Source organism: Mytilus californianus, unplaced genomic scaffold (assembly GCF_021869535.1).
Source record: "Mytilus californianus isolate M0D057914Y unplaced genomic scaffold, xbMytCali1.0.p SCAF_9, whole genome shotgun sequence".
Taxonomy (NCBI): domain Eukaryota; kingdom Metazoa; phylum Mollusca; class Bivalvia; order Mytilida; family Mytilidae; genus Mytilus; species Mytilus californianus.
Genome location: NW_026262745.1, coordinates 62,836,372 through 62,864,018, shown reverse-complemented (window position 1 = coordinate 62,864,018; position 27,647 = coordinate 62,836,372). Strand labels below are relative to the sequence as shown.

Sequence of the window (27,647 nt, the reverse complement as noted above, 5' to 3'; positions counted from 1 at the left end):
GTTCACATGGACTGGAAAGAAAATTTCCAATGTGTACTTTGAGAAAGCCCATGGTTTATAATCAGGAAGTTATGCGCGCCCTCTAACGGTAAGAAAGTAAGGTAAATCACTCTGACCGGCTTTATCGGTCACACTGTCGCCAGAAGACTAGTATTTTTGCGCATATTGTTATCAAGAATTAGGATTTTCTTTTGGATTGAAAAAAAAACTGGCATTTTTGCTAAAATTTAAGGTAAGATTTTGTCTTGAACTTTAATTAATTTTAATCAATAATTAAAACGTAAATTCCAATCATACCTGTGACCACAAATATGCAAGGTGTCCCAGTACATTATGAATACTTATTTTACTTATACGGAAGCAGATTCATTTTAGAATTTGTGTTTTTATTCATATTACATGTAGCTTTTACTATTTCTAATAGTTTTATTGTGTTAAATTGTAAAGTTGAAATCTGCTACCTGTAATTTTCACCTGTTCGCCAGGTAAATACATGAATAAGTAAAAATGTAAACAATTACAATAGGAGATAAGCCTAATTAGTTTACTGTCCGATAGCCTGATGAGGAACCATTTCAAATTTAATTTAGCCTGTCTTTGTGCCATTTGACCCCAAGAAAGTTGTTAAACTATAGTTTATGTGTGTGAAATTTAAAGGTGAGGCCACTCCCAGATTTAATATGAATGAAATTTATTGTACTTTTTATCGGTAGTAAAATCAGTTGGTGTATTAAGTTAAGATTTACACAAACACGTGGTCAAGATCATAAATTATTTCGCACCACCAGTTAGTAATTTAATAATTTAAAGAATTATTTATTACTGTTATACCTATACAAAACTATATATGTCTCTGCTGTTTCAATAATTATAAAAATGGTGAATAAAAAGTTCGAAAAAAATAGAACTTTGAAAGTAGTCAAGAAGTCAGTCAAGACAAAAGGGGAACGAAAAACTTTAATGACACATATTCCAGTATCTGATGCAAGTTGGTTGCCAGATCCAGTTTCATGGCAAGTTGGTTGTCTAAACGCAATACTGCCATGAAAGTTAAAACGAAATGTTTATCTCTCTTCAATTTTGGTTTCTCTTGACGTTCCATTTCATTACATTCAAGTTTAATGATTATAGAGAACTTAAAATAGAACATTTATGATGTGCACAATTTACTTTAACAAATTGTCAAAGATCTAGGTCTCATTTGTCAATCCGGAAAGCTTACAGAACAAGACTTACACACCTTAAAACTTTCCCCAGGACATTTAAATTTATGGGGATAAATGACTGTTTACACATAAAATTTAAACAAACATAATAATACCTAACATTATATATCAAAGGTAAACATTGTCAAAACTTACTGAGTCACATAAACAGGTAGGTTATTAAAGATATCCAGTTATTACTGGATTAAGTTGACCAGTTTGACCATGCTTTGATCAGGGGGAAGTTTACTGAAATGTTAAATGAACCTTTCTCTTGCAGTGGAGCTGGGGATAACGGTTTTTTTTTTTTTTTGTTCTAGTTTAGAGGGTATCTATTCTTCCCCGCTCAAGGAGTTTTTTTTTGTACTTTCGTCTTCTTTGCGTGTTTCATAAGACCCATACGGAGTTCCCATCAAGGCCCTCCTAATACTTGTCTTAATTTGACATATGAATTTGATTTTGTTTTGTATTTCAGTGACCCCTTTCATAGGCTAACATAATTTAATCTTATCGGGTTCAAAGAACTTCTATTCATCCTTTTGTAAATACACATCTAACAGGACAAACCATTGATCTTTAATAAATATAAGAGCTTAGCTTCGTCGGACTGTTGCATGACAGTCCAAATAGTGTTCGATTATCGCTGCATAGATTATAGTAACTATCTAAATCATAGATTTAATTCCCATTTTTCATATGTGATGTATTTTCCTTTTGAAATATCTCGCATTTGAATATCTTTTTTTTTTGTGATTATGTCTTTCACAGAGTTGTTTTGAATTTATAATATTGTATTTCATGGAAGTTACTCTTAATATTGAACTTAAATTTTAAAATATTCGGAGAATTTGCGTTTAAGGTGACGTGCATACAAAGGCGATTGTGTCTGTGGTCTGCATGATTGCAGATTTCAACTAAAAAGTACAACGGAGTATGACTTGCACTATGCATCACTGACCGCACTCAATAAACATGTTAAATATATAAACTTTTTAATTTTGCCATGAAAAAACTCATTGGGATTTGAGAAGCATGAACATTTGAATAAAACGGATCATGAGGATTATAGGTCAATGAGACAGCGACCGAACTACAGAAACCATCAAAAGACATTTAGAGGCCAACTTACACATGAAACAGTTTCCAACAATGTATACAATATGTAGACCTTTATAATATCCACATGCATGTTCTTTTATGTACCTTCTGATAGTCTATTGGTCGTTCTCTCATTTACATGATTTTTCACATTTCCCGATCGGTGTGAGAAAAATATTTCTCATCTCTAGAGAAAACTTTGTTCTCGGCAAATGATTGGTCGAAATTTAATTATGACGTCAAATTTTCTTGGTTTATATTGAATTTCCTATTGTGACGTCATGAAAAAAGACGACCATGCCTGATGACATTACATATAAAGAACACAACTTTCTGCAAATCTTTGAAAAGGAAAAACTTTGTTTAGATATCGTCTTATAAAATCATTAGAAAAACAGATTCCACCACTATAACTCGTGTATTACGATATTTCTCCACTCTCAACAGTTGAATTTTAATTATTTAAAAAGCTCGGCAGGCCTCGCGCTTTAAATATTAAAATTTAACTGTCTCAAGTTGAGAAATATCATAACACACTTGATGTAGTGGTGGAATCTATATTATCAAATGAGCTATGGTTTAGATCTATAAAACAACTACTATAGCCCTATATATCACATCATATCCTTATGTTTTAGTTAATTGGAGAATGTTTATTTGGATAGATCTATCAATTTATTCACAGCTTTTTTTACTTTCATCCCGCGCCTTTTTTCTAGCTTACTATACGGAATGGGTTTTCTCGATTGTTGAAAGCGTACAGTTTCTTACATTATGAGGGTCTGGAAAGGGGGTCCTTCATTTCTGTATTCTTCAATTTTTGTCGAGCCTGCGGTCCTAGATTCCGGCGTCGGCGGCGTCAACAGTTAGGTTCGGTGTGTGGTTAAAGTTTTTTTGAACATCAATATTTTTGACAAACCTACATGCAATTAGATGAAATTTGGACAGAAGCTTGTTTATGACCAAAATACAGTATCCAGATCAAAATTTTAAATGAATAATTGTTTTCATTTTTCCGTATTTTTACTGATAAATGGACTTAGTTTTTTTTAACATTTAACAAATAGATACAGTCTGGGGTTAAAGTTTGTTACACATCAAATACTTTGTCAAACCTTCATAGAATTTTATGTAACTTTTTTATGATTAAGGGATAATGTCTGAAGCACACTTTTGAAAATATATTTTCAATTTCAGTATTTTTCTGATAGATGGGCTTTTTCTACAGTTAAAATTTACTGACAGTCTGGGATTAAAAATTTTTTACGTGATAAGTTTGTTAATCTTCATGGATTGTTATGAAACTTGGACAGAAGCTTATCCTCAAGACCAAGAAATAGCATCTAAAGAGAAAGTTTGAATCTTTTTAAAATTCTGTATTTTACTGATAAATTGACTCACTTTTTAAGTCAACATTACACTTTTACACTGACAGCAGCAATCGTAGGCGAGACGCAGAGTTCCGCGGAACCCCTTACAAATTTTTGAAGTCATTATTCTCTATTCTTTATATTTTTGGTCCATTTTCTCTACTCTTTATATTTAAGTATCCCGTTATTCTCTATTCTTTTTTTTGGGGTCCATTTTCCTCTATTCTTTATTTTTTTTTTGCCCATTATTTTCTATTCTATAAATCCCCATCCACACCCTCATCCTCGTCCTTTGGTCTCTTGCGGACAGTTGTCGCATCGGCAATCATACAACATTTATTATTTTCCTTTTTATGATAAAAATCAGTACAGGGAGAGCACTGATAGCAGGGGAACTTTTTTTTTACTGTCAGATGGAACGCATGGAGACATGAACGGGGACGTTCAAACTCCAGAAAATCAATTTTCCTTTAGATTAATCGCCCCAGCGCCTGGGTAGCACCTATTCGATAAAATTTTAATTCGCAAATTTGAAGATAACAACTATGACTCTCCCGACGCCTTGCTAGGCTAATAAAAACAAATTCGAAATCACAACAAAAATATACCATCTGTTATTTATTTAAAGGATTCTCACAGTTTTAAATGAGAAATTAAAATGGTTGACAGTATTCCAAATTCCACTTGATGAATGTAAATTGAGAATATTAATTCCTAAGCAAGTACTTCAGGTCACGAATGGGTCAATACACCATATAGTGTTACTATTGTACTCATTGTAAAAATATGTGGATTAGATAAAAGATGTTATTTTTACAGACCAACATAATACTAGAGTAAGTAACATGACAAGTTGATCGCTTTGTCATGTATTAAAAACCTTTGTTTAAATCAGCATTCGGGACTAAAAGTATTGAGGATGTGTCGAAGTGGGGGGTTCTTGGTATCAGCTTCCCTTCTTGTTTACTCGGCACGAAACAGGAAACAAGATATCTTCCACTTACTAAATGGGGTCACAAGGACTTTAGTACAATATGGTATCAGACATTATTTAAGGTGGTACCAAACACCTTGACTAATATTAATTTGGCTCGTTTAATTTTCATAAAATTTTGACAAAATGTTTACTTTGACCCTTTGACAAAAATATAAAAATTTCAAAAAATTTCAACCAACCACTTTATCAGAAAAATTTCATTGGGTATGTAGCAGTTTGACAAACACTTATTTTGATCTTTGAGAAGCTTAATATTTCCTAAACAATACATCGTAATTAAAACGTCTAGCTGATTTTTACAGTTATCTCCCTGTAGTGTTAGGTACCACCTTAAGATAAAAAAAAAAAGAACAATAAGATACAAAGTACAAACAATTGAAATATTTGCCACTGGATGTTCAGCAAACGACAATCAAATATCTTGTCCTATCTCAATATATATATATATATTTCTCCATTTTTTTTCCAACTGCCTCGGTGGTCTCTTGGTATCGTGTGCACCTTGAGTGCGGGAGGTTGTAGGTTCGATCCAAGGCCAGATCAAACCAAAACTTAAATTGGTAGTTGCTGCTTCTCTGGTCTGATCGTAGTCCAAATAATGTATCCAGGTAGAGTGACATGCTTTCTGTGTACACTTATCTTGATACTAGCTCGTTAAAAATACTACTCTTCGTGTCGGTCTTGTACAAAGCAGGTTTTATATTCATATTGATCATATTAACGTGTTGTCGTTCAAAATATGTATTGTATTTGCAACTGAACGTTAAACAGCCATCCATCCATCCATCTATTTTACCCACGATAGTAAAAGTTTTAAACTTTCAACAGAAGGGGTACAGAAAAAAGTCTTTCCCCGACCTCTCCCATTCATCCCTTAACTCTTTCCTCGACCTCTGTTTTCCTCTTTATTTTCCTCATGTTGCTTACTATCTACCCTAATAAGAGATGTAAGTATTTAAGCAACCTTTATTTTTTCATTCACTCATGCAATACAGGTGATGAATGAAAGTAAAGTTTTCACGACTTCATGTGAATAGCAGCCTATGTGTTTCATTCACTCATGCAATACGGGTGTTGAATGAAAGTAAAGTTTTCACGACTTCATGTGGATAGACCTGCACAGTTATTTGTCATCTTACACCATAAAATTCCAAACAGTACGTTTCTAGGTTATACTAAGATTGCATATCAGAACTTACTATGATAAATAACTAATTAGCCTGATAAAAATGACTTTGATACTAGTTAATAAGTCATTTTAATATACATAAATCTACTTGTTGCGTCACACTTGATACTGGTGTCAAACTAAGGAGATTTTCGTATGCTATTTGTATACCATTAATATTAAATGTTATGATAAGGTTAATTCTATTTAATTTTTCATGAATTCCCTCCTGGATCGACCATGCAGTGCTTAAATTGGGAATATCTGGTACGAACAGAACGACTATATTCGTTTCAATAAATGAAATAACACTTTATACAAATTAAATTTCGTGCGTCCGGAATTCGAAGACTTTTCTGGATTTACATTCTTCAGGAACGCTCATATCTAAACATTTGAAAGCCAGGGTTTATGAATACCTTAAACATCAGGTGTTATATGACTAAAAAGAACATGAAGGGCCCGAATGGTTCCAAGTTAAACTCTGCTCGAGGGATTCAGAACCTAGTTTTTTTTAATAATTTCTTACTTCATAAACTAGGAAAATTGAAGAATGCTATAAATCATGTCAGTACCAAAGCACTTACTACTGAGCTAACGATAACAGTCCACCGTCAGTGGTATTGACCCAGTGCTAGTAAATAATAATAACTAAATACAGTGGTATAGTACAAATGATTCAATACCAGAATTTCCCAAAATCTTATTTCTCACCTTCAGTATCAGTAGAAACATGCAGTCGAGTTTTTGGTAGCAGAAACAAAATACGACATATTATCAGAAGGCCTAACCATAGCTCATAATCAGGGGACTGAGTGTTAATATCTAAAATTCCTTTTAGAGGAAATAGAGAAATGTTATTGATGTTCGCGACATAACAGCTAACATTACGAATTAAAGAGTACTTTGGTAACTGTTTAAATGCACCGGTGTGGCTTGGGATCGAATAAGAATGTATAACATACTTGTATAACACGAACTCCAAAGTAGAACACCGTGCACCATCGGTACGAATTTGTGTATGTTATTTCGTTTCCATAAATTAACTTATAAAATTTCACATTTTTGGAACGTGTTTACATCACACTTTTAACACATGTTATTTGAAATATTTCCCTGTCATGTTTTTTTTTGGTTGATATATGAAAAGGCTAATCTCTTACTACATTGGCTTATATTAAATGGTAATATAGCGATTTTTATGTTCGTGTTGATTTATAGTACAGTCGACGTAACATTTTCCATATACGATGAATATTTAATGTTTAATTGTTATGCAGGAAAAGAGTAAACTTTAAGGTAATGCTTTTACATGTTTGCGATGTGAAAATAAAAACACCGACTGGTTTAGATATCACAGAGACAACAATAAGACAACACCGAATAACCAAAAGCCTATAGAGGTCAATAGACTTTTCAACGAGAGACAAGTGGTCTCGGAAACATGTTCATCAAATATCTGCCGTCCGGTCGGAATGGGGACGTTGAATCCGATGCTCAATGTAGTGTGACTGTGACTTACCCTTCCGGAGCACCTGAGATCACCCCCAGTTTTTGGTGGGGTTCGTGTCTTTAATTTTCTATGTTGTGTTTTGTGTACTGTTGTTTGTTTGTCTTTTTCTTTTTAGCCATGGCGTTGTCAGTTTATTTTCTACTTGTGAGTTTGAATGTCCCTTTGGTATCCTTTGCCTCTCTTTTATGCTCTTGATCTGCACGTTTTAAGAACCGTAGCAATACCTCAAGGAAAAATGTACACCTTTATCCAACCGGCCCTCATTTTCCAGTGGTAGTCCAAATTTCCCGCCCTTCATTCCTTACAAAACTTAGCTACCTATTGTATTAGTTATTAATTTGTTCTTGTCAAGCAACAATCAAGCAGTCAAAGATCTGCCATCAAAAATCAAAACCAATGTTATTAATGATAAAACTCAACTGCAACCTGTTTCTGACTTGGGACAGACACACTATTTTGTGGTATGGTTGAAATACTTTTTAGAGCACTAAATCCTGTCACTTCAAAGTTATACTGCAGTATCGTAATTGCGACTGCATAGTGAGAGACTTTATACGGTTTTGTTGTTGGATTCACGATATCAGCTTAGTACTAACGAATTGTGACTTTTCTTACATATCACAAGTCAGGAATCCATTTTCTTAAGAATAATAGTTTCACGAGAGTATTAGTGCTTCGTTACAATTACTAAAGTTTAAACTGTACAAAAATTTCTAGAAATACCAAGGCATGTAGTTTGTTCAAAGCTGTACAAACACGTGCACACAATCTTAAGTGACGAACACTAAAGAAACCTTGCACGACCACAATCATTATTAAAACTTTCAGAAACCCATGATTAACAGGCTAAACTACGTACATGGTTGAAGCCTTCGCTTTAGCATCTTCGCAAACACTATTCAGCGAGTTTCACGACACCAGCAAATACTAAAAAGGCCACGAGACGTTAGAGCAATCCCGGTCTACGCAAACCTCAAGTTAGTTATACCCGCAAACAGAACATAGAATACAGTACCATTCTAATTCGTGCTGTAGGATCATTACATATATAACCGCAATAAAACTGAGGACCATATCGACTCGTATCAAATTAAAATGCCGTAATTACATCAGATCGTTCAATAAAATTCCAATAAAACAATCGTACATCCTGGAAATCATCAGAATTAATAGCAACTGATTAAACTTGTTGTATTGATTACACGAAAAGATAATTTATAGGAATATGAAAAGGGATGACTATCGTTAATATTGTTTTAAAAAGGAACTATGCCGAATATCGACTTGGATCAGGCAAGATTTAGGTACAAGATATATAAATGAGAGTTACTCTGGTACAATATATGCAAAGGGAAGTGTTATATGGTACAATAAATGCACGAGCGAATGTTATCTGGTACAGGATATCAAGGAATTGTATATTCTTTGAGGATATGCACACGAGAATGTTATGAATTTTATCTGGTAAACATGAAAGTTGTCTGGTATAGGATAAGCACGAGAGAATGTTGTCTGGTATAGGATAAACACGAGAAAATGTTATATGGTACAATATATACACGAGAGAATATTATCTGGTTGGTACAGGATGCCCACGAGAAAATGTTATGAATGTTATCTGGTATAGGATAAGCACGAGCAAATGTTGTCTGTCACATAATATGCACGAGAGTTATCCTGTGATACAAGCTATACAGGATACAATACAACCTGTAGCGGTCCTCAATTGTTCAAATGTTTCACATACGCCCAGTACATTGCATGGTGTCGATGGATGGCTGCTTTACGTCCAGTGGCAAATTAATATGCATATTCAGGACGAGAACATGTTTATGTAATATGAATATTAACCCTGCTTTGTACTAGACCGACACGCTGAGCCGGATTTTTAACGTGCTAGTTCACCAGGTAACAGTCAGTAGGAAGACATGTCACCTTACCCGGACGCATTATTCTGACTCCGAGCCGACCAGTCTTTGCTCTTACTCCTTATTGCCGCGTGCTTAGCAGAGAGGCAGCAAATGCCAATTTTAAAGTCTTCGGTTTACCCGGCCGGGGTTCGAACCCACGAACTCCCGCACTCGAGGCGAACACGCTACCATGAGACCACCGAGGCGGTCCCAGTACATTGCATGTGCGTATATTATAGTAATCAAATGGAAAGAGATAATGTAGCAATGTCCTGAAATTCATGTTTGATTTGATCAATATTGTGTTATCAATTATAGTGTCACAAAATCACTACATGCACAAGTTTAAAAACAAAACATCACAGAACAGCGTGTTTAATGGTTCTTCATCTCAGTCGCAGTGAGGCCTTCAACATGGAGCAAAAACTCGCACCACATTGCAAGTTCAAGATGGCCCCTAGTATCTGGTTCATGCAGAATTCTTTGTTTGAGGTCCATCACGCTATACCATACCCTTCTAAAAATCAACGACCGCATTATTTCTTTTGACTCGATCGTGAGTGACAAATTCTTATCGGACTGTAGATATAACTCCCCGCTCTCGTCTTACATTTGCAATTTCAACTATACTATACGTTTATTTAGCTACGGTCTGTTTTCCACACACTACATTAATTTTGTACATATATATAAAAGGTGATTTGATATTTAAATTTACCACTTCTTCGAGAATTTGATCGTTGATAAACGGTAAAGGACTATAATTTTCCACCTTCTTTATTATTTTTCTGAATTATAAAATCATTCTATTGTAAACTGTGCCATTTAAACTTTTAACTGTAGTAGACATTTGAGGAGAAAGCATTGTGTAGACTTAAAAAGAAATTTGGTTTGATAAATGATACATAGGATGCATATTAGACAAACATTTACTATAGATACCTCGCTTTGTAGTATAGTTAAAACTTACCTTAAGATGAACAAAGCGGATTGTATATAATAATATATATTTAAAATGTGTGAGAAAAGTATTGTGACTTGGTGAATGATATATATTGTTACTGCCTTTTGTTTCTCGGATGAAAACGTTTTACAAAATCTATATGATTGATTGATCATGGCTTGTTTTACGTCCACTGACAAGTATTTCATGCATAATCAAGACAAGAACAAATTAACAATTAATATATGCAATGTGTAGGTTCTAACAAATAAGTCAACTGAAATGAAAAGTTGTAAATTTTGATTGCCTCTGGAAAATGAGGGTATGTTAAAATATTGGAAAATTTGGAAAGGTCACCTATATACGAACCCTTCAGAGAGTTGTTGCAAGGTTTCTTTAACATGTAGAGAGTGTGGCGCTCACCATATATACACAACATCGAATTGAATGTGGCCATTCCAACTGAACGTGGCTGCGTATTTATACATACCGCACAGCCGAAATAACGTCCGGGCTCCCACTTTAGCAAGAGCTTTACTGCCAGACGAGAGACGTCCGTTTTACCTGGGACCATCACATCACTGTATTATTCACGACCTTGTTCAATGCATTTTAAAAAATGAACAGTAGAGTTTTTGAGTAAGGGAAATTTCACCATAAAATAGATTTGCGAACATCGCGAAAATTTCCAGATATACGGTACTTATCGTGTTTTGTCATTGAGGAACCTCATTTTAATGAGCAACACGACAGGTACAATATGTGCACCTTTTTTGTGCAGCATGATCTGCTTACCCTTACATTGTTCACCTTACAACTTAGACCACCATCGGTTTTTTGTGGGATTGATGTTGCTCAGTCGTAATTTTTCTATGTTGTGTTTTGTATACTGTTATTTGTCTTTTGATCGTTTTTATGCCTCACCTAGGGGTATTATGTTTTTCGGTCTGTGCGTCCGTTCGTCCGTTCGTCCGTCCATCCGTTCGTCCGTCTGTCCCTCTTCAGGTTAAAGTTTTTGGTCGCTTCAGGTTAAAGTTTTTGGTCGCTTCAGGTTAAAGTTTTTGGTCAAGGTAGTTTTTGATGAAGTTGAAGTCCAATCAACTTGAAACTTAGTACACATGTTCCCTATGATATGATCTTTCTAACTTTAATGCAAAATTAGAGTTTTGACCACAATTTCACGGTCCACTGAACATAGAAAATGGTAGTGAGAGTGGGTCATCCGTGTACTGTGGACACAATCTTGTTTTGACATAGTTTTAATATCCCTTCGGTACCTTTCGCCTCTCTTTTTAAACTACAAATTCAGTTTGGTCCACTAACTGTACTTTTCAGGATTTCTGTAGACATTATCTTGCCCTGAAATAATAGAATGGGGTGAGTTAAAGGGGGAAAATAATATATGAAATTATTAGGGCCCCGCCGAAAGGCGGACGCCCTATAGTGATCAGTCCGTCCGTCCGTCCGTCCGTCCGTCCGTCCGTCCTTAACAAATTGTGTCCGCTCTATATCTAGAGAACCGTTATGATTTCAAAGTTTATACTTGACATGTATATTAACCAACACCAGAGGGTGTGTCATAATGTATGTACAACTTCCTAGGTCAAAGATCAAGGTCAAAAACTTTGGTTTTAGTTGAGAACCCCATGTCCTATGGTAAAGATCATGTCCACTCTATATCTTGAGAACCGTTATGATTTCAAAGTTTATACTTGATATGTATATAAAACAACACAAGAGGGTGTGTCATAATGTATGTACAACTTCCTAGGTCAAAGGTCAAGGTCAAAAACTTTGGTTTTAGTTGACAACCCCATATCCTATGGTAAAGATCGTGTCCACTCTATATCTTGAGAACCGTTATGATTTCAAAGTTTATACTTGATATGTATATAAACCAACACCAGAGGGTGTGTCATAATTTATGTACAACTTCTTAGGTCAAAGGTCAAGGTCAAAAACTTTGGTTTCAGTTGACAACCCCATGTCCAATGATAAAGATACAAATTTTTTACCACAAATTATTCACAGCGGGGCTCACAGAGATGGCTCCCATCTCAATGATATCTAGTATAAGTTTGTTCTTATGTTTCAGAATAAGAAAAATCAACGTGATGGCCTATAGACCTATGGCATATGGTCTGACGGGAGAAGTTCAACGAAAGGTTTGTGGTGTTGAAGCCTTCAAATAATTATATACCAAATACCTTTTTTATTTAATATACAGGACTGAAATAAAGAACTCTGCATACATCTTGTTTATTTAAACGTCTTGTTGGGTAACTCTCTCATCAGTCTTTTTTATTGAAAAAAACATGAACAGTAGTAAACATAAAACAATTGTACAATTAGTCTGACTTGAGAAACAGTTAAATTTTGAAGAAAAAAAAAAGAATTTATCATTTAGTCAATACAAAAAGGATAGAAACATGCACAGTCTTGGTCCCATGTTTTATGAAGCAAGAACTTTTCTCAAGTTTTTGTTTGAATACAAAAGTACACATTCAATCCATTTAAATCATCAACATATAAACATCCTTCTTTTTATTATTTTTGTTCTTAAAAAGGAAGTTTTTGTTCCTGTTTGAGCTATCAGTTTTCTAGCTCACTTTGACATAATAGACGAAAAATATGATTAAACTTCAAAAGGTGTAGATAAACGATATTTATACAAGTATGTCATCATTTTGAAATGCACACTTTGCATAAGTATATAGACTTAAAGGAATACATGATAGGTATATAAATCCTCAGGATGTTTAAGGTCAAATACATGTTTTGAGTCAGATACGATTAACTTTTCTATTAAATTACATATATATTATATAATTTGAATTTCTAGACAATAATATAAATATTTTATTTGTTTTTAGATTAAAGGGAAATATGATATAAATTTAGAACAAGAGGCCAGAATCTGGATTGAAGATGTCCTTCAATTAGAGTTAAAAGAGGTGACCTATTTTGTAGAATAAAAACTGTTTTTACAATTGTCATTTTAAACAAGACTTGACAGATAAGATTGAATATATTGTAAATTCAGTATGATAAAAAAAAAAAAAGATGGAAAAGATTGTAATTATAAATATAACAAGATCGATAGGGTGAAAATATTATTTGCTTAATATTCAGTGGCAAATCATGGTTTCATGGATGTTCAGGAAAAGCCAAGAACAGTAAATCAAGAGGGTATGTTGGACTTTGGGCAGAAAATATAGCCACATGTGATCTTTTTTAAACAATCTTTGTTGGGTAAATAAATTGGAGAGATCACTCAGGAGTCTAAATAGAATGAGTGTTTTTTTTTTATAAAATAAACTTCAAAATATTTTGAAAATATATATTGAAAAAAATATGTCACTAAGCTTGTTTTCAAATTATACATGTAATATGTTGTGCAACTTCTTAGATTTTATAGGGATTATACACAGTATAATACGCATTATGTTACTAGAAAGAAATCTAATGATAGAATTTTAAATAAAAATATAAAATATATCTCTTAGAAAATGTTTTCAGAAAAGAAAAGTGGGGTCATCATATCATACTCATTTTAATTTGCCATATAAAACACCAAAGATATATTTACAGATAATTCTTTTTAATTTATAAAACTAAGTTATCTGAGTTATCTCCCCATATAAAGCAAGGTTCATCTTATTCATGTTTTTTTTTTAATTTGAACAGGGAGCAGATCCAAATCAAGCACTAGGCCAAAGTGAATTTCAACAATGTTTGAAAGATGGTAAAATATTATGTCAGTAAGTAAATTATATTGTATCATGAAATAAAAAATCATTAATTTACAGATGGAATGCAATCTACAACAAAAATTTATTGCTAAATGATTATAAATGGCTAGTTAAGAGAACTTTTCTTGATAGTCCTTGCAGATTTTTGCATGGCCAAACATCATTTTTCCAGGACAGAGGTTGCCAGAAGATGATAAGGTCACTTGTCAAAATAAAAAAAAATAAAAGTAGTTTGATTTTCAAATATATACCAACTAAAAAAAAAAAAACTGTATTGAGTATGAAAGAGTTCCTTCTAGAATTGGTTTTAAAATGTTTCTGTTGTACTATATCAGATTTTGTGTATAGTGAAAAATGATGTTTTGTTTTACATATGTGGTTAATTTCTGAAGCCAGGTTTTGCAGAGTTGAAGTTGTAACATATATTAGTATGGCTGCTCTTTGAAAAAAAATATTCTGATAAAATTTGATTGTTTACTGGTATACTGACAATGACTGAAGTGTGCAAGACTAGATTATTTTACTCCTAATAGTATAAATGTAAGAAGATGTTGTATGATTGCCAATGAAACAACTCTCACCACGAGACCAAATGACGTAGAAGTTAACAACTATAGGTATAGGCTATACAGCCTTCAACAATGAGAAAAACCCATATTCTTTTGTGAAATGAAGTGGTGCTTCATAGATCTAAATTATGTACAACATAATTGATTTTGATGAATATTTGTTCTGTTCAATAAATATGATTGACAAAGGTTAAAACATCAGGATTGCTTGCAAGAACAGATAAATAATATAAAAGTTGTTTAGGTTTTATGATCATTATCTATTTCTGTATGATTTCCTTTGAAAACATAACAAATGTACAATCTGTAATTTTATCTCTTAAGGGGAAATAATCCTGTTTAAAAATCTAAAATTTGGGTCATCTCAAAGGTATTTAAGAAGATGATTTGAGTAAAGTTTGATCCAAGGACTTTTAGTACTACAAAAATTATGTAAAGTAACAGTGTTTACCCTTGATTTTAAAAATAAAATGAATAAGTCATAATAAAAGAAGCAATTATTTAGATATGTTATAACCATTTCTTTTCTTTTTCAGATTAATAAATACATTAAGTCCAGGTGCTGTGAAAAAATTGAATGAGGGGAAAATGGCATTTAAAATGATGGAAAATATTTCAAACTTTTTAACAGCTATAGAAAAATATGGTGTCTCTCGTCATGATTTATTTCAAACTGTAGATTTATATGAAGGACAAAATATGGTTCAAGTTGTAAATGCAATACATGCGTTAGGCAGAAAAGTAAGTAATTTTGTTTTGCCTACCAAAATTAAATTGTTAAAATCAAACATACTAGATATGCTATGTTTGAATGTTCAGTGTATGACAATAAAACAGCAGTTGAATGGAACAAAAATGCAAAATCTAAAAGAAAACATGGGGTGTATTACAATAGACATATATGTCTTATAAAACAGTATGTCAATTTCTCAATCACCCTAAATCTAAATAGTTGTGAATAAATTTACTGATGTTTTTTTTTTATGGATTAGCCTTCATCAAAAACATTTAAATTAATTGATTGCTGTTTGCTTAAAATCCAGTTGCTAATATTTCATGAATATTCAGGACTAGTGAAATGTAACTTCAAATCTTTAATATAAATAAACGAATGGTGAACTAAAACATTGGTAGCGTCAAAAAATAAAAAATCTGAAAAGAATTTTATGTTTATGTAAAACTATATTTTTGAAAAGGGGAAATAGACAAGGCAGGGGAAGCATCTCAGATTTGTAGGCAAAAGGCAATATGAATATAAAAATCTTCATTTCATTAAAAAGATATTTTTAATGTTTGACATTAGGGTAAAGTTAAAAGCTCATTCATATTCGGTATTTATCCTTTATAACATTTGATAAATATTTCTGAAAAAAGTATCCTGTCCTGCTAAAGAAATGTAGGCGGATAATATAAGAAAAATGTCAAGGTTATTTGTTGTGTGAAAACATAGTGAGGTGTACATTTCTATCTAGCAGGGTTAATCAGACCAGTTGACCTCATTCTTAGGGTTCATTGGTCAAATTAGTTAAGTTTTTTTTGTTAGGCAAGTTTCTCAGATACTATAAGCTGAATAGGTGTATAGAATGATTGCAAGGTAAACATGTCTGTCTGGTGGGGTTCATCTGACCTTATTAAATCTCATGTTCATGGTTCATTGGTCAATATTCAGTTTTGTTTGTTAGATCTGTCTCCTGGATATATTAAACAATAGTTCAACTATATTTGGTGTATAGAATGATTGTAAGGTACATATGTCCATCTTGCAGGTTCATCTGACCATGACCTCATTTTCTTTAGTTTATTGATAATGTGATGTTTTTGTGGTAATGGTAGTAAAACTTTAGACTTTCCACTTGGATTCAAATCAGCAAAAAAAGACTCATCAAACAAACCAGGCTTTTTATGTTGTAATGTTACACTACTGTCTCAGATTAGGGTGAAGGTTGGCACCTATTAAATAGTTTAAACCCACTGCATTTTTATGACCTGTCCTAAGTCAGGAGCCTGTTGTTCAGTGGTTGTCGTTTGTTCGTGTGGTTCATAAGTGTTTCTCATTTCTCATTTTTTTTATAGATTAGACCTTTGGTTTTCCTGTTTGAATTGTTTTACACTCGTCCTTTAGGGGCCCTTTATAGCTTGCTGCTCTGTGTGATCCAAGGCTCCGTGTTGAAGGCCGTACTTTGACCTATAATTGATAACTTTTTATACATTGTGATTTGGATGGAGAGTTGTCTCATTGGCACTCATACCACATCTTCTTATTTATAATTATAATTTTGTACATCAGATTTGTGTTTTGTCTACAAAAGACTCATCAGTGATGCTCGAATAAAGCAGGCTAGACATTATTTCAAATATTTGTTCAAATAAAAAAATGAGATAAAATGAAAATAAACTCACAAAGAATATTAGATAGATGATTGCTTAATACAAATTATGAACATTTCAGGCCCAGAAAAACGGTTACACAGGACCAGTCTTGGGTGTTAGGGAATCAGAATCCAATCCTAGGAATTTTTCAGAAGAGAAATTAAAAGCAGGACAAACTGTTATAGGACTTCAAGCAGGAACAAATAAAGTAGCCTCACAAGCTGGCATGAATTTTGGAAAAACTCGGTCAATTATTGACTAATTAACTAGTATAAATGAAATATAAAAAGCTGCTTCGACAATGTGAAATATGCAGAAAAATCACTTGCTATTGAAGAGTTTTTGTTTGCCTATTTCAGTTTTGGTGGATTTCTTCAAAGCATTGGTTCACTAAGATAACTAATCTTGGTTTTAGGCATGAACAAAATAGAAGTACATAATCAAAATGATTTGTTGGATATTGTTTTCTATGATTAACCATAAGATTTGGTACACCATAAAAGAAAATATTTCATAGTATTTATTTTGAACAAGACTAAATAATCCAAAAACTTTTGGTGGATTTTAGATTTAATAGTTGGTTTGATTAACCACAAGATCAGGTTCCCCATCAAAGAAAATATATTCATAGTATTTACTGCATATGCATTGTTACCTCACAAAAAATAAACAAATGATTATTATGATTGATATTAATAATTTTGAATCAATATGATAATCATTGTCTCGCCTTGACGGAGTCAAAAAGCGAGACATAGGTATGCTGTTTCCGGCGTCGGTGACGATGACGACGACGATGGCGGCGTCAACAATGTATTAGTTTGTGATTAGGTCAGTTTATGGGGAACCACTAGTGGTAGGTCAATGATATTTGGTATGCAGTTGTATAAGCATTGGCATATCTCATTTCCATGGAGATTATTTGGCCCCGCCCCCCTCATTCATGGTCTATTGACTTTGAAACTTTTGCTTAGTTTACATGTATAAGTTTGTGATTAGGTCAGTTTAAGGGGAACCATTAGTGGTAGGTCAATGATAATTGGTACGCAGTTGTATAAGCATTAGCACATCTCATTTCAATGGAGAATATTTGGTCCTTACCCCTCAGTCATAGTCTATTGACTTTGAAACTTTTGCTTAGTTTACATGTATAAGTTTGTGATTAGGTCAGTTTAAGATGAACCACTAATGTTAAGTCAATGATATTCGGTATGCAAATGTATTGGCATTTGCAATTTTCATTTCCATGGAGATTATAATAATAATAACCCAACCCCCTAATTATGGTTCATTGACTTTGAAACTTTTACATAGTTTACAAGTTTATGTTTGTGTTTAGGTTTGTTTAAAGCTAAGGGAAAGACTTATGAAAAGTCAATGGTATTTGGTTTGCAGTTGTATTAGCATTGGCACATCTCATTTCCATGGAGATTGTTTAGCCCTGTACCTTCAGTCATGGTTCATTGACTTTGAATATTTGCATAACTTACATGTTAAAGTATTGCTATTTTAATTTCAACATTTGCATTATCAAAATAACAAATAGGCGAGACATATCTCTGTGTTAACAGTTTATTAAGATTATTAAAAGCAATTTTTGACTATTCCAGTTTCCAAAGGTTTAATCAGTCTATACCAACAATTCTGTTGCTTTCTCTTTATTTTCTTTTACAACCAAACCATTGTGTTAAAGACCTTTGTTTAAATGCTCTAATGCATGTGCTTAATAGATTTTTCTAATGTATTTGAACTCTTATTGATCTGTCTTGTACCTTAACCATGTAAATGTTTGTTACAGCTTTGTTTTTTAATTACATGTACTCTCTGCCTTTTACTGTAGAAATATATCTGCAGTATTTGCTTTTAGTAATTTTAGTTTTTGAAGTTTGAAAAATAAAATCACATACTATTATTGTTTGACAAATTCATTTTTTATATACTAGCTAACGTTCTGTTTCTGAAAGAAATTTGATCTACCAAATTGTTTCATTTTAGATTAAAAAAATCTGGCTTCATTTTGTTTCTTGTGACTTGTTATTTATTTTAAATTCTGTAAGGAATAAAATATTTTAAACCATCTATACGGGCTTTCCATTGAACATGTAAACACTAAAAAAAGTGCTCATCTGCTTATACATGCATGCAAATTATAAAAAAAAGTTGTTAAAATGTAATTCTTCAATTTATAAAAAAAACTGCCAAGTATCACTCGATGTTTAACTGTGTACTGAGCAATCTTGTACAAATGTAGATTTTTTCTGTTGATTATGTTTTTTATGTGTGAACCAATTCAAATATTGTATGCAATTCTATAGAATTCTAACTTTTGTATTTCTGGGGGAGAAAACTCTTGTAATTCAGGTATTTAAGTCCTGTTTTTTAGTATTGTTACTACATTATTGCATCATTCAGCTTTTACAAATATATATATAGAATCTCAAAATAAAAATCTCGGATGCATTTTTGCAAGATGGCTACAAAATCATACATAATAAATTTTCATGTACGGTCTTGCAAAAAAAGAATAACTTTTTAATCCAGTTCTTATCTTTGTTTTTAATTAAACTTAGAGGAATAAAACTAAACATTGGTAGTTATTGCTTTGTATAAAGGTTTTAAAATACTGTACATTAACATCAAAGCAAAACATGAATTTTCAATATTATTCTTTTTTTAAAGTTTGGATTCTTTTATTGTTTTGTTTTAGATACTTTAACCAATATCATGAAGCGACATCGAAAAGTTTTAAATATTTTGACTCTTTTATTGCAATTAATATTGATGATTATTATTTTTAATCTAAATTTTATTATTTTTGATTGAGCAAACATTCCTGTAAAATTTCAAATGTATTGATTCACAATTGTTGACAGCTGAAGTTATTAATAGTACTGTATGTGAAAGTGTTGGCAAAGAAAATTTCTGAGCCTACCATTTTTATGCAAGTTGTGATATTGTGGCATTCACTGGTTTAGCTCTATCCCTGTATGTAACTTATTCATTAAATATATTTTTTTATAATTTTCTCAGAAATGACCAAAATTTTATGTGGTCATTATAGGATTGACTGATTGTTGCTTAGGCTTAATACCAAATGCAATTTTTCATGCATATTCAGGACAATCATTAATGGAAGATTTGTACACAGAAGAATATGTAATAAAAAATATGTCACAATAAATGGAAAATATTTTTAGGCTTAAGAGAATTTATATCTATTAACTGGAATTATGCATGCAGTAAAGAGTGGCCTTTCTACATTAAGGCATGTGATATTAGAAAAAAATATAAATTGAAAACAAACTGCATGAATAGATCAGTGTCCTTTAATTTTGTGGAAACTTGTGAATGTACCCTTTTTAGCTCACCTGGCCCGAAGGGTCAAGTGAGCTTTTCTCATCATTTGGCGTCTGTCGTCCGTCGTCCATAGTCGTCGTCCTCATCGTCGTCCGTCGTCTTAAGCGTTTTATAAAAATCTTCTCCTCTGAAACCACTGGGCCAAATTTAACCAAACTTGGCCACAATCATCATTAGGGTATTTAGTTTAAAAAATGTGTCTGATGACCCCGCCAACCAACCAAGATGGCCGCCATGGCTAAAAATAGAACATAGGGGTAAAATGTAGATTTTGGCTTATATCTCTGAAACCAAAGCATTTAGAGTAAATCTAACACAGGGTAAAACTGATTATCAGTTCAAGATCTATCTGCCCTGAAATTTTCAGACAAATCTGACAACCTGTTGTTGGGTTGCTGCCCCTGAATTGGTAATTTTAAGGAAATTTGGCAGTTTTTGGTTATTATCTTGAATATTATTATAGATAGAGATAAACTGTAAACAGCAATAATGTTCAGCAAAGTAAGATCTACAAATAAGTTGTCATGACCAAAATTGTCAGTCGACCCCTTTAGGAGTTATTGCCCTTAATAGTCAATTTTTAACAATTTTTTGTAAATTTTTGTAATCTTTTACAAAAATCTTCTTCTCTGAAACTCCTGAGACAAATTTAACCATACTTGGCCATAATCATTATTAGGGTATCTATTTTAAAAAATTTGTCCGATGACCCCGCCTTCCAACCATCATGACCGACTTGGTTAAAAATAGAACATAGGGGTAAAATGCAGTTTTTGGTTTATATCTCTGAAACTAAAGCATTTAGAGCAAATCTGACAGGTGGCAAAAATGTTCATCAGATTTAGATTTATCTGTCCTGAAATTTTCAGACAAATCCGACAACCCGTTGTTGGGTTGCTGCCCCTGAGTTAGTAATTTTACAAAAATTTTGAAGTTTTTATGCCCCCGTCGTAGCGGTGGGGGCATTAAGTTTTACCCTTGTCCATCTGTACGTACGTCCGTCCGTACGTCCCAAAATTGGTTTCCGTTCTCTAACTTGAGTTTGCCTCAACCAAATGTTATGAAACTTATACACAATGCTTATTACCACAAAACACAGATCAAGTTTGAATTTTGGTGGCGTCACTTTAACCGTTCTAGAGTTATGCCCCTTTATAAATGGAAAAATTTCCAAATTTTTAGTTTCCGTTCTCTAACTTAAGTTTGCCTCTACCAAATGTTATGAAACTTATACACAATGCTTATTACCACAAAACACAGGTCAAGTTTGAATTTTGGTGGCGTCACTTTAACCGTTCTAGGGTTATGCCCCTTTATAAAGGGAAAAATTGCAAAATTTGTATTTTCTTCTAAATTTCAAGTAATTTTTAAAATTGGAGTTATCTTCCTTTGTCCATGATTATAGTTGAATCAACTACAATCAATGCTTTATACAATTCAATGTTTAATTTTGACTTCCACTGTTAAAACACAGATCAAGTTGAATTAGGGTAGTGTCACTTTAACCATTATTGAGTTATGCCCCTTTATAAATCGAAAGATTGCAAAATTTTTAGTTTCCATTCTGTAACTTAAGTTTGCCCCAACCAAACATTATGAAACCTATATACACAATATTCATTCCCACAAAACTTAAAAATCAAGTACAAATTTTTTGTTTCCGTTTTCTAACTTTAGTTTGCCTCAACCAAATGTTATGAAACTTATACACAATGCTTATTACTACATAATACAGATTAAGTACGAAATTTACCGTTCTTCAGTTATGTCCCTTTATAACTATATGATATGCAAGGGGGGGTATCATCTGTGTCCACATGTGGACACTATCCACATTTATTTGTTATTATCTTAGATATCATTATAATATCTAATATCTAATACTATTAATTATGATTTTAACCTTATTTTACATGATTTCAATAGCATCAGTAAATACAGGTGAGCGACACAGGCTCTTGAGAGCCTCTAGTTTAGTCTGTCTAGATGAAATCCATACAAATTTGTGCATGTATCCAACACATTTCAGCAAACTTTTCATTCTATATTTAATGCTTGACTGGTTATTGAATACTTTTCTTTGTATGATAGCATGAGGGTGTGGATGGGGGTTTACAGAATAGAGAATAATGGGCAAAAAATATAAAGAATAGAGAAAAATGGACCAAAAAATAAAGAATAGAGAATAATGAGGTGCTAAAATATAAAGAATAGAGAATAATGGGCAAAAATTATAAAGAATAGAGAAAAATGGCCTAAAAAATTACAGAAATGAAGGGCCCCATTCAGACCCTCATAGCATTGGTTGCTTTTTTATTGAACTAGCCAACAATATATCACTTTACAGGAATAGCAGAGTCCATACTAAACATTCTTCAAATTTTTAACATACTTTTAATTCTTCTTGCCAAATATTATGATTTATGCATGTCTTGATATTATGTGCCACTTTGAAAAAGCAGACTTTCATTTCAATTGCAGCTTATGTATGATAGTGGGACCAATTTTGTGTATACAAATCCTTTTGTTTTGAAGTTTATATATCCATATGCATCATGGTCAACAATTTTAGTTCATTATTGAAATTTTACATATTGTTAATAAATTTTATATACACACTTAATATTCTTTTACTTATTTCTACTTTACAGGGTTAGTTGGCCTACTTCCACTGTATTATAACATTTTGCTGTTTGTTGAAAAGTTTAAAAATTGATCTCAATTTAGACTAAACTTGTCGTAAACCATTAATATAATAATTGAGGAAAATATCAAAAACTTTAAATAAAAAAAAAAACCATGACCTTTTATGTATATATATATATATATGGCGGTCAGCAGGGTTTAAGAACATCTGTTGTTCGACCTGTTAGTCAAATGCGTTTTGTTTAAATATACTTTTTCACTTTTTTGGTCTTTTGGAAAATGTTCTTTGTGCTGTATTTAGACCCGTCTACCAAGAAATTTGTTTTGCATGCACACGTATAAAAATTGCGGTTTTTATCCAACGCAATCATAGTTTTGAACGTTGTTTTCAATTTAGACTTATATATATATATATATCCTTTTGGTTTTTTGTCTCACCTCAAAGTTGTGTAGGCGAGACCCCATTCCAAACTAAAAGACAAATTGAAAGAGTTGGTATTACTTTGTTTCATTAAAAAGAATGGCGAACGTAGATACAAGTATCTTGTCTTGGGGAGGGATAAATCCTACTTTGTAAAGAATCCCTCTGATTCAAACAAAAAATTCTCTGAAACTGACATTATCAAGATGCTTGATTTCTTGATTGACAACATATTTGTTACGTTTGGAGGACGTGTTTTTCAACAAACTGTCGGAATTCCAATGGGAACCAATTGTGCCCCTCTTCTTGCCGACTTCTTTCTTTATTATTATGAGGCTGACTTCATACAGGAACTTCTTAGGAAGAAAGATAAGAAGTTAGCAATATCCTTTTAATTAACTCTACGTTCCGCTATATAGATGATGTTCTCTCACTAAATAATACAAAATTTGGTGACTATGTTGAACGAATCTATCCCATCGAACTGGAGATAAAGGATACTACAGATACAGTTAAGTCTGCCTCATATCTTGACTTACATCTAGAAATTGACAATGAGGGTCGGTTGAAAACAAAACTTTACGACAAAAGAGATGATTTCAGCTTTCCAATTGTGAACTTTCCATTTCTATGTAGCAACATTCCAGCAGCGCCTGCATACGGAGTATATATCTCCCAATTGATACGATATTCCCGGGCTTGTGTTTCCTATCATGATTTCCTTGATAGAGGATTGCTGCTCACAAGGAAGCTATTAAACCAAGAGTTCCAAATGGTGAAGTTGAAGTCATCCCTTCGTAAATTTTACGGACGCCATCATGAGTTGGTTGACCGTTATGGAATAATCGTTTCACAGATGATATCGGATATGTTCCTTATGTCGTAACTACAATACCCTCCCTTTTCACGAATGTGACTTACCGAATTAGACTATTTACCGGATTTGTAATAACATAAGCAACACGACGGGTGCCACATGTGGAGCAGGATCTGCTTACCTTTCCGGAGCACCTGAGATCACCCCCAGTTTTTGGTGGGGTTCGTGTTGCTTAGTCTTTGGTTTTCTATGTTGTGTCATCTGTACTATTATTTGTCTGTTTGTCTTTTTATTTGTGGCCATGGCGTTGTCAGTTTGTTTTGCGAACTATGAGTTTAACTGTCCCTCTGGTATCTTTCGTCCCTCTTTTAGGCTATCTGGTTCAGGTGACGGCTTTAGCAATTTGTTAATCTTTGTGAAAAGGTCAGTTTAAAGGGAACCATAAATTCCGGAGCACCTGAGATCATTCCAGTTTTTGGTGGGGTTCGTGTTGCTCAGTCTTTAGTTTTCTATGTTGTGTTTTGTGTACTATTGTTTGTCTGTTGGTCTTTTTTTCTTTTTTTAGCCATAGCGTTAATTTGTCAGTTTATTTTCGACTTGTGAGTTTGGATGTCCCTTTGGTATCTTTCGCCTCTCTTTTGTAAGTTAATGATAGGTATTTGCCTCTACCATAATCTGTTTTGTGAAAATATGTCTTTAACTTAAATGTATACAAATATCCCAAAGCTCCACACTATAATTTGAGATAAACACGTATACTAGTTGCAAACAGTCCTTAATTATGCATTTAAAATAAACTTGTAAAGGCCATCGAAACAGATGCATGTAAACAATTCAAATATACCAACTTTATTGGCCATGCTTACCTTCTCTAGTAAAGAGTTCCACTTACTTTGTTTATTTTTGGCAACTGGATATCAGCATGAAATGTATAAGAATTAGCGCATTTCATTTCCATAGAGATACGGCCTGCCCCCTCAGCCATGGTTCAATAACTTTGAAACTTCGGCAAAGTTTACATCGTTAAAAGCTTAAAATAAGGAGATTTTGTATGATTGACAATGAGGCAATTATCCAACAGACATTAAATGACGCTGATTTTAACAACTAGAGGCCACTCTACGGCCTTCATCAATGAGCACAACTCATACCACATAGTCATAGCAAAGCTATAAAAAGTTCCAAAATGACAACAACTACTAAAATAATGTCTCCGGACTTGAGACAGACGCATACTGAATGCTAGTTCAAAGCCAATAACTAATACAAATCATGGTTAGTTAAAGGGGAACCATAAATGATAAGTCATTGATATTTGCTATGCAGTTGTTATAGCCTTAGTTTTGCATCTATCTTATTTCCATGGATATTTATTTGCCCTGCGTCCTGGACCATCGTTCATTGACATTTTAAAGTTAATTTGTGAATGCGCATCTGGTGCAGAAACATTCCTGGTACCGTTAATGTTATTACTACCACTGGGTCGATGCCACTGCTGATAGACTTTTAGTCCCCGAGGGTATCACCAGCCCAGTAGCCAGTACTTCGGTACTGGCATGGAAATACGGATTTTTTGTTATTAAAATTTGTTGTTAAAATTTTTTAGAAATTATTTTAAATTGAGGAATATATCTCCCTCATGGAAAGCTCTGATTCCATGCCCGGCTTTGGCTATTCTTTTTTGTCCTTTTTGGATTATAGCTCTTCTCCTTTTTATTAAGCTTTAGATTTTCAAATATTTTGACCTCGAGCACCACTGAAGAGACATTTATTGTCGAAATGCGCATCTGGTGCAGAAAAATTTGTACCGTTAATGTTATTGCATAGTTTACATGTTTTAGTGTTGCCATCTTAATTCCAAATTCCAACATTTGCATTATATATCAAATTTACAAACAGGCAGGACACATATCTGTATCCACAGTTTACTGTCATATAGGGTAGCGGTCTCATTGCTCTGTATAGCCCGTATCGGCTCTATTCATATTGTATGATTGCGTCTCCTTCACGTCTACACCCACTGACCATGCCAAGCATCCAAGGACTTGAGTGGTCAATATTTCTGAACATTAAATAAATGTCTGTGGGGAAAATGTATTCACTTTTAGCTTTTGGGCCAGTGGTAGATTTTCCCATCAGTTGGCGTCCGTCATCGTCTGTTAACTTTACAAAATCTTCTCCTCTGAAATTACTGAGCCAAATTTAATTAAACCTGGCCACACTCATTATTGGGGTATCTTGTTCAATGTCCGATGACCTCACCTGCCAACCAGCATGGCCGACATGGCTGAAAATAGAACATAAGGATAAACTCAATCTAATTAAAATATAGAACTCGGATTTCGTTATACTACTTACTCGTTTGTAGTATAAAGAAATCCGAGTTCTATATTTTAATTAGATTGGGGTAAACTGCAAGTTGTTTATTTTCTTGAAAACCGCTATTGATAAGAAAACAATCTGACGAGCAAACATTTTCAGAATGTTGAGCTTTATCTACTGTATATTTACATAAAAAAATGTCAGACGACTTCTTATAGGAGTTATTGCCCTTGCATGACGAATTTTACCATTTTGCCTATTATCCTGAAAACTGTAATAGATAGATAACAGCTTTAAACATAAAACAGTCAGCAAGACAAGATCTACCAATCAGCCAATATTACTGAAATCGCCAGTTGACTGACTCCCTATAGGAGTCATTGCTCTCAAACGATGATTTTTATCAATTTTGTGTCTATCATCTTGACAACTTTAATAGATAGATAGAAACTTTAATAAGCAAAAATGATCAGCAAGACAAAATTTGCAAATGGAACAGCATTGATGAAATTGTCAGTGTTCTTCTAAGATTAATTTCCTCTAAATGATTTTTTTTTACCCTTTATGTGTTTTGGGAGAAATTGAAACCGAAAAAATAATCAACAAAAAAGAGATTATAGTCATGAATTATTTTCTAGTCTACAATGTTCATTATGTTTGAAAATGTTCATTGCACATAGACCTAGGTGAGCGACACAGGCTCTTTTGAGTCTGTAGTTTTAAATCAGATAAAGTCGTTTAAAACACATACTAACAGTTAAGGCACACAAAGCAGAAAAAGCCCTATAGCATTAACTATCTGCAGGCATATCACAGTTGTTGGCATGAACGATCACTGATATGGTCCTAATCATTAATTACCCGATTATAAAACTTTGAATTTTTCGAAATATTAAGGATTTCTACCCAGGAATCGATTACTGTAGCTATATTTGATGAAACCTTTCGGAATGTTGGGTCCTTAAAGCTCTTCAACTTTGTACTTTATTTGGCCTTTTAAATGTTTTTGATTTGAGCGTCACTGATTAGTCTTTAGAAGACGAAACGCTCGTCTGGCGTAGAAAATTTATCCTGGTATCTATGATGAGATTGTTTATTGACATGAACAATGATGAACTACTAGTATCAAACCAGGTAAAAATAAGTTTTGAAAATTGATACAAATTGTGTTCTTCTCTTAAACTGTTAG

General features: G+C 33.1%; 1 protein-coding gene across 1 annotated transcript; it reads left to right on the top strand.

Annotated features, from left to right (window-relative positions):
- The first annotated feature begins 88 nt into the window (after positions 1–88).
- On the top strand, positions 89–22,875 carry LOC127716399 (myophilin-like). The gene is made up of 6 exons (XM_052222589.1): positions 89–232; positions 12,300–12,369; positions 13,078–13,158; positions 13,892–13,965; positions 15,062–15,266; positions 16,975–22,875. Exons 2-6 carry the CDS (start codon positions 12,319–12,321, stop codon positions 17,155–17,157), a joined length of 594 nt encoding a protein of 197 aa, XP_052078549.1. The 5' UTR covers positions 89–232; positions 12,300–12,318; the 3' UTR covers positions 17,158–22,875.
- The last annotated feature ends 4,772 nt before the right edge of the window (positions 22,876–27,647 follow it).

What these genes read in the sequence shown, in the direction of transcription:
- LOC127716399 (XM_052222589.1), top strand. Translation starts at nt 12,319, where the DNA reads ATGGCCTATAGACCTATGGCATATGGTCTGACGGGAGAAGTTCAACGA. An exon ending in TTCAATTAGAGTTAAAAGAG is followed by an intron (nt 13,159 to 13,891) that starts GTGACCTATTTT and finishes TAATTTGAACAG; the next exon opens with GGAGCAGATCCAAATCAAGC. An exon ending in TACATGCGTTAGGCAGAAAA is followed by an intron (nt 15,267 to 16,974) that starts GTAAGTAATTTT and finishes TGAACATTTCAG; the next exon opens with GCCCAGAAAAACGGTTACAC.